The following is a 12,560-nucleotide window of genomic DNA, read 5'->3' as shown; positions in this document are numbered from 1 at the left end:
TTTTTTTTTTTTTACTCGAAAGAGAGATATCATTTCCAAAAGAACCCAAAAGAGAAAGTTTACATCATTTTTCTACAGCATAATCGAAAACACAAAATAGGGTGAAACTCATGTGAAGCAGAAATTTATGGCAGTGTCTTTGTTAGTCTTGATAGTCTTTCACGCTTGATAGTCTTTCACGCTTGAAACTGATCGAACCATGTGGAGATAAAGGATTCCTGAGTACGAGATCGAACTTGATAAGATAGAGAGTTTTCCTTATCCATTCCCAACAGCTTCGCCCTGATTTGAACCTGAATCTCTTTTACAATTTGGGTGGCCGGTTTGTTCACACCCGAGTGTAAACGTGAGTTCCTCTCTCTCCAAATGAAATAAATCGCCCCCTGAAGCAGTTGTTGGTTCAGGGAATAGAGTATTATTCACTTGGGAGACTGTAAAATGCATTCAAACATCAAACAGTTTGTCAAAAAACTGGTTTAATAGTAGAAACTGAGAAGGAGGGTGGGGTGAAGAAAAGACAAAGAATTGGTCAACAATGAAGATGCAGACCTTGATTCTCTACATAAGACTTTTTTTCATATTATCTTTTGGGTTGGCATTACAACTGTACACTGTCTACTCACGTTAGTAAGTATCACACTTGAACAATTCGTTTTGAAGTGTTACATATTGCTCCAAAAAGTTAAACATTTCATGTGGTGAATTTTATCAGAGTATGCAACACCATGAGTATCATCTTTTCACCTTAGTGGTGTCTCGAGTGTGAATGGAAGCAGCATCGGTCACGAAAGGAATCTGAGGATAAACTCCAGCGAGAGCGCACCGTATGCATTCAAGAAGCACACAGATGTATGCGAATCCGATCGCCGTCTCGTAATACATCGCAAGCCTTCCTCTGGAATGAATCAACGGGAAGAAATCGCTGGTGCACCATATGATCTGAAGACCTGTTTCGAGAAGCATACCCATAATCACGTGAAACCTAAAAAAATGAGGCACTTCCTTGTTCTTCACCAAGAACGTGTAACCCAAGTAACAGTACAACATGAAGAACCACCTCGGCCATCTGGTTATCGCTCCGGGGATGAATTTAATAATGTTTCCAGTGGCGTCGTACTTTTCTAGAAAAGGTCGGACGTAGATTCCGACGTCAGATACTTGGAGGGATATCAGATAAGGGATACAAGCCAGTGTCCTCCACCACCATTCAGGTCTCTCGGCGATTTTAGGCAGTTTATCGTTGAACGCAGGCTCAAATGGTCTCTGTCGACGTCGACGTCTCCCAAAACCGTCATCAAAGGGCGGCAAACCATGACCAGAGAGATGTTTAGATGATGCTGATGCAAAGTAAACACACAAGTCAGTGTGTTAAACCACACTAGAACAGTAAATAATTTGAAAGTCTCGAACCATAAAAACAGACAGGACAAGCTTCTGTAGTGATTTATAAAACATCCTTTTTGTAGTAAAGGGTGAAAACACACATGTTTAGTGTTTTACAATTGTCATTATGTTTTTATACAATACTCCCTTAGATTGATTCTTGTTTCAAAATTAGCCTTGTTTTATAAATTCAATGCATATTTATTAACTTTATATGCTATTTTATTTTTTATTAGGTGAAATGTGGTTAGTGTATGAATATAATAATTTATTAAAAAACATATGTAAAATTAAATGTTTTTAATTTGTGTGTAGAAAGGACAACTAAAATAAATGGAGAGAGACTATGTTTATAGAATCATGTTGTGAGTCGAAATAATACCTGAAAGAGGAGCAATCTCACGAGGAGATCTTGAGTTTGCTGACAGTTGTAGTTTTGGTAATGAATCGAACCTGGGGAAAGACACCCTTTGATTCACATACTTGTTTAGGATTGGACTATGATGCCTCCTGGTATATCTAAAATCATGACCACAAAATGGTAAACATGAGCTGATTATGATGTCGAAGAGGGGGGAGAGAAGAAAACCAAACCTGGGAGCGAGAAAAATAAGAGAGCCAGTGGTGGCCGTCGCCACCAAACCCTGCATAATTTCTTTTCCGGTGAAAACCTTGGGAGCCTCTTTTAGGTTTTCGATGTCAAAATAAATCATAAGATATCTTTACCTGCAAGAAATATTCTAAGTAGGTTTTAAGGAGAATTCTTGAATTCTACTCCTCGATCTTATTGGGCTTTCCATAGAAGCTCAACCAATATCACATAATTAGGCCGGTTCACTTAAAACCAAGCGGACTGAATGTAAAATGTAAGTGGGTTTATAATTAAAATTGAGTTCTACTATTAATTAGGCCGGTTCACATTAAATTCAAAATAACGGTTCCGGTAAAATACAGATTTAGTCTAAAAAAGACATTCATTTTGTAAAAGTTTACTAATGATAACCTTGTTTTTTTTGAAACTGAAGGAACATATTAAATATAAAAATACTATAAAAAGCAGTCAAACAAATGAGTTCATACATTCCAAAATAGGACTGACCTTCCACGACCAAACGAAAATAAAGAATACTAAAATGACACATTGTCTTATCGAAAACTCGTTTAATAGTAGAGGAGGAGGACCTATAAGCCCGGTAGCCTTGACCATTATGGTTAAGTTTACTCAAACTTCCTCTGTTAAGGCCGAGAGAGATCTTTCTTCACATCCTCCTTCTCAAAGGAGAGAATGGTTCCACCAAGATCCCTGTTTGTAAGAGGTGATCATTTCTCGGTAAACAAACCGGACAAAGTTACCAATTTCCAAATCACTTGCTATCTTGTGTGAAGGTCCACTTGGAGCCGGTAGATGCAACGATTCTCATTCAGTTAACAATCGAGGTTTTAGACAGTGTTGTGACGTCACTTGTCAAGGTGACTAATCGCTCGTTATTTGAAGATTTGAAAGTGAGGTTTAAGTCTTTCTTAGATTGATCGTAAGTGGCAACTTCAATATCTTGCATAACATTTTATCAAACTTTTTTAAGTTTGTGTCTCTATTCTTGTATTCCCTTGAACTATATGTCGGGGTTTTAATCTTTCAGCTCGCACATCGTGGTTGGTACGATGTTGCTATTTCTCTTGTAATCGTTTAATTTTAGTAGTGAAAAAGTTGTGCACAAAAAAGGTAGAGGGGGAGGATGGAATGAAGAAAAGACAAGAGAATTGGTCATTGATGAAGATGCATACTGTTTTCATAAGATCTTCTCGGTTTGGCATGTTCTGCTATCTACACAGTGAAATAGGCATAATGGCTATTTTTTCACCTCCCACCTTTGATATTGTCCCACGGGAGGGTAGTATCACACTTAAACATATGTTACATACGGCTTAAAAAAATGAAAGAGTTACTCCGGAAAATTTAGAAAGAGTTAGAGTTTACTTACAATTTCGTAGGTTACTTACAATTTCCTCCCAAGTCTGATATCAACAAAGCTAACTAACTAAGCATCATTGTTATCATCATCAACCAAAAACCATCGAACCAAATGAAAACATTCATTATTATCATCAACCAAAAACCACCGAACCAAATGAAAACAAGAAAGAAACAAAGCCTAAAGCACCAGTCAATCTCGGCGCTTCAAAACACTGAACAACTGGTAGTGCCAAGTTGTTGTAGGTCTCTTCTCGTCCTCCTCATCTCTAGAAGATGCTCTTACGTGCCCCAGGTTTCTTTGAGCCGATCTTGGCAAGCCACGAGCAAAGAGGTGCTTGTTGAACGACGATGATGTCGCTACTGCTGCAGATCCTCAATGGGTTAGTTTACAGTCATCGTTTAAACAAGAATCAAGCTTCGATCAAGAACATTATACCTAAACGTGGAACAATCGAGCTCCCAAGCTTGGAGAAACACACACTTGATGGTTTCCTGAGATGTGAGCTCTTCGGATTCCTGCTTCGAACGCTAAATCATCAATCAAATGGGAAGAGAACATCCAAACGCAGCGAAATCGAAAAAACAATGGAAACAACATGAAAAGCGAAGACGATGAGAGGGAGAGAAACGAACATTGGAGCGAGGAACTTGAGAGAGACGCAGTTTGTTTTCGTCGTTGCCATAACTACTTCGCGGGAGAGGGAACTTTCAGAAGAAGTTTCCAGAACAATCGTTGAGAGAGGAAGTTACAGCGGAGATGTGGCTTTCTCTATGGCCATGAAATTTAATCGGGCTTTCGTCTAAAGCCCAATTACCTTAAAAATCTCCGGTTTCCAATCAAACCGGTAACCAATAGGCACGTTCGGTTTACATTAAACCATCAACTGGCCTTTTTTTTTTTTTTTTCTTTTGTCATCTACCCATCTACGTTAGATTAAGTGGAGAAGAGATGAACCGATCCTCCGAATAGCATCTCCATCCATCCGGATTTGATAACTGCCTGTTAAGAGCGAAACTACGAACTTATCGGGCTTTGGACAAGGCCCACCAACTCGATGATATAAACCGACATTGACGAAAATGGAAGTTTAAATAGCGGGGTAGTTTCGTCAATTGGACTAGGGTTTTTAATCGAACGCATGCTCCTCTATGTATATATAACAATCGTATGAATCCAAAAGCAATCACCACCACCAAATCTTCACGATTGATTCTTTCGTTGTAGCTTTGGGTTCTTTAAAACTTAGTGTTAAATTATTAAGTTCTTGCAGGAGCCTCCCGGGCTAGTCTGATTATAAATTCATGAGGAATTAAGCCCCAAAGCTCCTGCTAGATTGGTGCCATTCGTGTTGCAGTTCTGTCTCTAATCTTATCTGGCTTAACTGTGTCTAAGCAATGTCTAGATTTGGTTTTAATTGTTTTATTAGTTTGATGATCAAAGGTGTGTTTTGGCTATGATTACAAAATTATCCGCGCTTCTGAGATTTATTCCATGAAGTAATCGGAAAACAATGGTTGAATTTCTTAATATGAGCCACCTCTTTGCAATTTGATTTGTTTTGGTGCTTTGTATTTGGGCAGTGATGATTAAAATTAACAGCTTTACGCCAGTTCTGCTTCAGAAAATTCTTGATAGAAGAAGCTGTATAAACTCTGAGCCCCTTTAAAAAAAAAAATTATTGAAAAAGTTTGTTTTGATGCCGATGAGGAAATCCAATATTGTGAGGTGCAGTGGAGCTGAGACCCTGTTTTCAGGGAGAACCCCTTGGCAGAAACTGCAATTTCTATGAAGCTAGTGGACTAACTGAGGCTTTGTTTTTTTTATTCTGTTTCAATTGATTATTTGATTTATTTTCAGTTTAACTATACACTAGCAGTAGCCTATGTGCTTGTAGTCTGAGTAACTCAGGAATTAGATTGTGTTTACATCAGCTTTGTCTCTGGCTTAGGCCTTGAGATTCTCGTTAAACTAGAACTCCTAATTTTTATCAGCGTCCTTGAGTTCTTGATCGTCGTTTTATTTGCGAACCAGTTACTTGGTTGATGTTTCCCCGGACCCAATGTTGACCCATTATTCGAAAATTCTATATAAATTTAACTGTGTCGAATAAATTTCTAGCTTTGCTTGATGAACTAAGAATGATGTTATATTGTGTGGATTGAATTGGGATCTTTGTTTTATAATGGTTCTTGTTTGTTTGTAGAACCATATTGAATTACAATAAACATTATGACCCGATGTACACAGATTGCGACTCTCATGTTATTGGTATTTCTCACAGATTTGTTTGGATTCCGCTCTTTTTTTGGGTTAAAAAGTTTGGTTATATTATATTTGGATAATTTCTATTTTTTATGTAAAAAAGAGATAATTTCTATATTTATCATATTTATTTTCTAAAATTAAAATATCAAACCAAATCTTCTTAAAAAATAATATCTATATTAATCATATTTATCTTCTAAAATTAAAATGTAAAACATACATATAAGACATTGAAGATAAATTGGTTCAAAATTCTTACGAAAAATAGGGATTTGTATCATTAGTTTTGTTTTAATTTAATTTATATTAGGTGTTGTATTTTTTATTTTGTCATGTGTTGGTTTCTATTTAGTATTTAATATTTATGTTTTAGATTTTTTAATATTTAAATTTTGAACAATATTATAGAAGTTATTCTATCACTATTTTATTTTATAATTATTATTTTTATTTATATCACGAGTTAGCTCATTTAACTCATGATCTAGATGATCTGAGTTCGAGTTTACATATTAAGCTCATATAATAAATGAGGTGAGCCGAGCTCACTATGAGTTGAGCTGAGTTGAACGAGCTAGCTCATTTTGACACCCCAAATCATATACTTTAGTGCTGTTTTAAAAAAATTAACCATATTTTGCAATTGTATTAATGTATGTTAAACTTTTTCTCATAATGCATAGAAATCGTTTCATTTTTTTATCAATTAATTTAGTAAAATTCATAATACTCCTTAAATCGCTATTTTTCTAGAAAAACAGAAACAAAAAAATGTTCCAAACCTTTTTGAACATTATAATATATTCGTGCATAATGCAACTGTGCATTAAAACAATATTGTCGTATTTTTAAAAAAATTTCTCAAAATTTATGCGTTAACCCCAATAAAAATATTGAGTTTTTAGTAAATTCTTTATATACTAAAGCCTATAATCTTTAGTGTTTTTTTTTAAATTTCTATTCATATTCTACATTTGTATTAATGTATGCTAAACTCCCTTTCATGGTAAATGAACATCGTTCAATTGTTTTTATAAATTAATTTAGTAAAACTTCATATATCCCTAAATTAGTGGACTAACCATTATAAAATCACTATTTTCTAGAGAAATGGACACAACAAAAATTCCAAACCTCTTTGACCATCATCATATATTAGTACATGAGACAACTATGTATTAAAGCAATATTGTTATATTTTTTAAATTTTTCTCAAAATCTATGTGTTAACCTCTACAAAAATATTGAGTTTTACGTTAAACGCTCTATATACTGAAGCTTATATTTTTTATTGTTGTTCTAAATTTTCTAACAACATTCTAAATTTGTATTAATGTATGTTAAACTCTCTTTCATGGTATATGAGAATCATTCCAATTTTTTTTAATCAATTAATTAGTAAAACTTCATAATACTAATAAATGGAATAACCACTATAAAATTGCTATTTTCTTAAGAAACAGAGACAACAAAGGTTCCAAGCGTCTTTAAACATCATCACATATTAGTGCAGGATGCAACTATCCATTAAAAATACTGTCATATTTTTTGAAATTTTCTCCAAATCTATGTATAAATTGCTACGAATATATTGACCTTTACGTTAAACGCACTATATACTGAAGCCTATACTTTTTAGTGTTGTTTTAAAAACTTTAACCACATTCTACATTTGTATTAATGTATGTTAAACTCTATTTCATGATGCATGAAAATCATTTTAATTTTTTATCAATTAATTTAGTAAATCTTCATAATACACTCTAAATCGGTGGAATAACCACTATTAAATCGCTATTCTGTTGAAAATAGAGACAACAAAGGCTCCAAACCTCTTTGAACATCATCATATGTTAGTGCATGATACAACTATGCATTAAAACAATATTATCATATTTTTTGAATTTTTTTCAAAATCTATGTGTAACCCCTACGAAAATATTGAGTTTTTAGTAAAATTTTTATATACTGTAGCCTATAATTTTTAGTGTTGTTTTAAAATTTCTGACCACATTCTACATTTGTATTACTGTATTTTAAGCTCTTTTTCATGGTATATGAAAATCTTTATAATTTTTTTATCAATTAATTTAGTAATATTTCATAATATTCCCTAAATCGACAGAATAATCACTATAAAATCATTATTTTCTTGAAAAACCGAGACAACAAAGGCTCCAAACCTCTTTGAACATCATCATATGTTAGTTCAGGATGCAACTATGCATTAAAACAATATTAACGTATTTTTTAAATTTTTTTCAAAATCTATGTGTTATAACCCCTAAGAAAATATTGAGTTTTTGGCAAATATTTTATATACTGAAGCCTATAATCTATTGTGTTGTTTTAAAATTTCTAACCAAATTCTATATTTGTATTAATGTATGATAAACTCTCTTTCATGGTGAATGAGCATCGTTCAATTGTTTTTATAAATTAATTTAGTAAAACTTCATATGCTCCCTAAATTAGAGGACTAACCATTATAAAATCGCTATTCTCTAGAGAAATGGAGACAACAAAGGTTTCAAACCTCTTTGACCATCATCATATATTAGTACATGAGGCAACTATGTATTAAAGCAATATTGTTATATTTTTTGAATTTTCTCAAAATCTATGTGTTAACCCCTACGAAAATATTGAAATTTTCGCTAAACGCTCTATATACTGAAGCTTATATTTTTTATTGTTGTTCTAATTTTTGTAACAACATTCTAAAATTGTATTAATGTATGTTAAACTCTCTTTCATGGTATATAAGAATCATTCTAATTTTTTTTTATCACTTAATTAGTAAAACTTCATAATACTATCTAAATCATTGGAATAACCACTATAAAATAACTATTTTCTTAAGAAACAGAGACAACAAAGGTTCCAAATGTCTTTAAACACCATCACATGTTAGTGCAGGATGCAACTATCCGTTAAAAAATATTGTTATATTTTTTGAATTTTTCTCCAAATCTATGTATAAATTACTACGAATATATTGACTTTTACGTTAAACGCACTATATACTTTTTAGTGTTGGTTTTAAAACTTTAACCACATTCTACTTTTGTATTAATGTGTGTTAAACTCTATTTCATGATGCATGGAAATATTTTAAATTTTTTATCAATTAATTTAGTAAAACTTCATAATACTCCCTAAATCGGTGGAATAACCACTATTAAATCGCACTTTATACTTGTAAAACGGAGATAACAAAGGCTCCAAACCTATTTGAACATAATCATATGTTAGTGAAACTATGCATTAAAACAATATTATCGTATTTTTTGAAATTTTCTCAAAATCTATGTGTTAAATATTGAGTTTTTGGTAAATATTTTATATATTGAAGCCTATAATCTTTAGTGTTGTTTTAAAATTTTGGACCACATTCTACATTTGTATTAATGTATTTTAAGTTCTTTTTCATGGTATATGGGAATCGTTATAATTTTTTTTCAATTAATTTAGTAAAACTTCATAATATTCCCTAAATCGACGGAATAATCACTATAAAATCACTATTTTCTAAAAAAACGGAGAAAACAAAGGCTCCAAACCTCTTTGAACATCATCATATGTTAGTGCATGATGCAACTATGCATTAAAATAATATTGTCGTATTTTTTGAAATTTTCTGAAAATCTATGTGTTAACCTCTACGAAAATATTGAGTTTTTGGAAAATAATTTATATACTGAAGCCTATAATCGTTAGTGTTGTTTTCTAATTTCTAACCATATTCTACATTTGTATTAATGTATTCTAAACTATCTTTCATGGTAAATTAGCATCGTTCAATTATTTTTATAAATTAATTTAGTAAAATTTCATAATACTACCTAAATCGATAGAATAACCACTATAAAATCACTTTATACTTGTAAAACGGAGATAACAAAGGCTCCAAACCTATTTGAACATAATCATATGTTAGTGAAACTATGCATTAAAACAATATTATCGTATTTTTTGAAATTTTCTCAAAATCTATGTGTTAACCCCTTAAAAAATATTGAGTTTTTGGTAAATACTTTATATACCGAAGGCTAAAATCTATTGTGTTGTTTTGAAATTTCTAACCAAATTCAACATTTGTATTAGTATATGCTAAACTCTCTTTCATACTAAATGAGCATCGTTCAATTGTTTTTATGAATTAATTTAGTAAAACTTCATATACTCCCTAAATTAGTGGACTAACCATTATAAAATCGATATTCTCTAGAAAAATGGAGACAACAAAGGCTCCAAACCTCTTTGACCATCGTCATATGTTAGTGCATGATGCAAATATGCATTAAAATAATATTGTGGTATTTTTTTGAAATTTTCACAAAATCTATGTGTTAACATCTACGAAAATATTGAGTTTACGTTAAACGCTCTATGGAAGCTTATATTTTTTATTGTTATTCTAAGTTTTCTAACGACATTCTAAATTCTTTCATGGTATGTGGGAATCATTCTAATTTTTTATCAATTAATAAGTAAAACTTCATAATACCGTCTAAATCAGCGGAATAATCACTATAAAATCGTTATTCTCTTGAAAAATAGAGACAACAAAGCCTCCAAACCTCTTTGAACATCATCATATGTTAGTGCATGATGCAACATGCATTAAAACAACATATTTTTTGAATTTTTTTCAAAATCTATGTGTTCCCTACAAAAATATTGAGTTTTTGGTAAATGTTTTATATACTGAAGCCTATAATCTTTAGTGTTGTTTTAAAATTTCTAACCACATTCTACATTTGTATTATTGTATTTTAAGCTTTTTTTCATGGTCTATGGAATCATTATAATTTTTTTATCAATTAATTTTGTAAAACTTCATAATTTTCCCTAAATTGACAGAATAATCACTATAAAATCACGATTTTCTTATAAAACGGAGACAACAAATGCTCAAAACCTCTTTGAACATTATCATATGTTAGTTCAGGATGCAACTATGCTTTAAAATAATATTGTCGTATTTTTTGAAATTTTCTGAAAATCTATGTTTCCCTACGAAAATATTGAGTTTTTGGTAAATAATTTGTATACTGAAGCCTATAATCTTTAGTGTTGTTTTATAATTTCTAACTATATTATACATTTGTATTAATGTATGCTAAACTATCTTTCATGGTAAATGAGCATCGTTCAATTATTTTTATAAATTAATTTAGTAAAATTTCATAATACTACCTAAATCGATAGAATAACCACTATAAAATCACTATTTTCTTGAAAAACGGAGATAACAAAGGCTCCAAACCTATTTGAACATAATCATATGTTAGTGCAGGATGCAACTATGCATTAAAACAATATTATCGTATTTTTTGAAATTTTCTCAAAATCTATGTGTTAACCCTAGGAAAATATTGAGTTTTTGGTAAATACTTTGTATATCGAAGCCTATAATCTATTATATTTTTTTAATATTTCTAACCAAATTCAACATTTGTATTAATGTATCCTAAACTCTCTTTCATGCTAAATGAGCATCGTTCAATTGTTTCTATAAATTAATTAAGTAAAACTTCATATACTCCCTTAATTAGTGGACTAACCATTATAAAATCGATATTCTCTAGAAAAATGGAGACAACAAATGCTCCAAACCTCTTTGACCATCGTCATATCTTAGTGCATGATTAAAATATTCATTAAAATAATATTTTGGTATTTTTTGAAATTTTCTCGAAATCTATTTGTTAACACCTACGAAAATATTGAGTTTACGTTAAACGCTCTATATACTGAAACTTATATTTTTTATTGTTGTTCTAAATTTTCTAAAGAAATTATAAATTTGTATTAATGTATGTTAAACTCTCCTTCATGGTATATGGGAATCATTCTAATTTTTTATCAATTAATTAGTAAAACTTCATATACTATATAAATCAATGGAATAACCACTATAAAATCGTTATTCTCTTGAAAAATAGAGACAACAAAAGCTTCAAACCTCTTTGAACATCATCATATGTTAGTGCATGATGAAACTATGCATTAAAAAAATATTATCATATTTTTTGAATTTTTTTCAAAATTTATGTATTAACCCCTACGAAAATATTGAATTTTTGGTAAATGTTTTATATACTGAAGCCTATAATCTTTAGTGTTGTTTTAATATTTCTAACCACATTCTACATTTTCATTATTGTATTTTAAGCTCTTTTTCATGGTCTATGGAATCGTTATAATTTTTTTTATCAATTAATTTAGCAAAATTTCATAATATTCTCAAAATCGACGGAATAATCACTATAAAATAACTATAAAATCACTATTTTCTTAAAAAACGGGGACAACAAAGGCTCCAAACCTCTTTGAACATCATCACATGTTAGTGCAGGTTGCAACTATGCATTAAAATAGTATTGTCGTATTTTTTGAAATTTTCTGTAAACCTATGTGTTAACCCCTACGAAAATATTGAGTTTTTGGTAAATAATTTATATACTGAAGCCTATAATCTTTAGTGTTGTTTTAATATTTCTAACCACATTCTACATTTTCATTATTGTATTTTAAGCTCTTATTTGTATTAATGTATGCTAAACTCTCTTTCATGGTAAATGAGCATCGTTCAATTATTTTTATAAATTAATTTAGTAAAATTTCATAATACTACCAAAATCGATAGAATAACCAATCACAATTTTTTTGAAAAACGGAGATAACAAAGGCTCCAAACCTATTTGAACATAATCATATGTTAGTGCAAGATGCAACTATGCATTAAAACAATATTATCGTATTTTTTGAAATTTTCTCCAAATCTATGTGTTAACTCCTACGGAAATATTGAGTTTCTTGGTAAATGCTCTATGTACTGAAGCATATGATCTTTAGTGTTGTTTTAAAATTTTTAAACACATTCAATATTTGAATTAATGTATATTAAACTCTCTTTTATGGTACATA

General features: G+C 30.8%; 1 protein-coding gene across 1 annotated transcript; it reads right to left on the bottom strand.

The window, feature by feature from the left end:
- Nucleotides 1–732: 732 nt before the first annotated feature.
- Nucleotides 733–2,033, bottom strand: LOC106314070 (protein TIC 20-IV, chloroplastic-like). Its single transcript, XM_013752015.1, has 3 exons — nt 1,978–2,033; nt 1,764–1,902; nt 733–1,347 (listed from the first exon to the last, which is right to left on the bottom strand). The coding sequence occupies exons 1-3, from the start codon at nt 2,031–2,033 to the stop codon at nt 733–735; spliced, it is 810 nt and encodes a 269-aa protein (XP_013607469.1).
- Between the last annotated feature and the right edge of the window lie 10,527 nt (nt 2,034–12,560).

The sequence above is a fragment of the Brassica oleracea genome, chromosome C9 (assembly GCF_000695525.1).
Source record: "Brassica oleracea var. oleracea cultivar TO1000 chromosome C9, BOL, whole genome shotgun sequence".
NCBI lineage: Eukaryota > Viridiplantae > Streptophyta > Magnoliopsida > Brassicales > Brassicaceae > Brassica > Brassica oleracea.
This window is presented reverse-complemented; position numbering and strand designations above follow the sequence as displayed.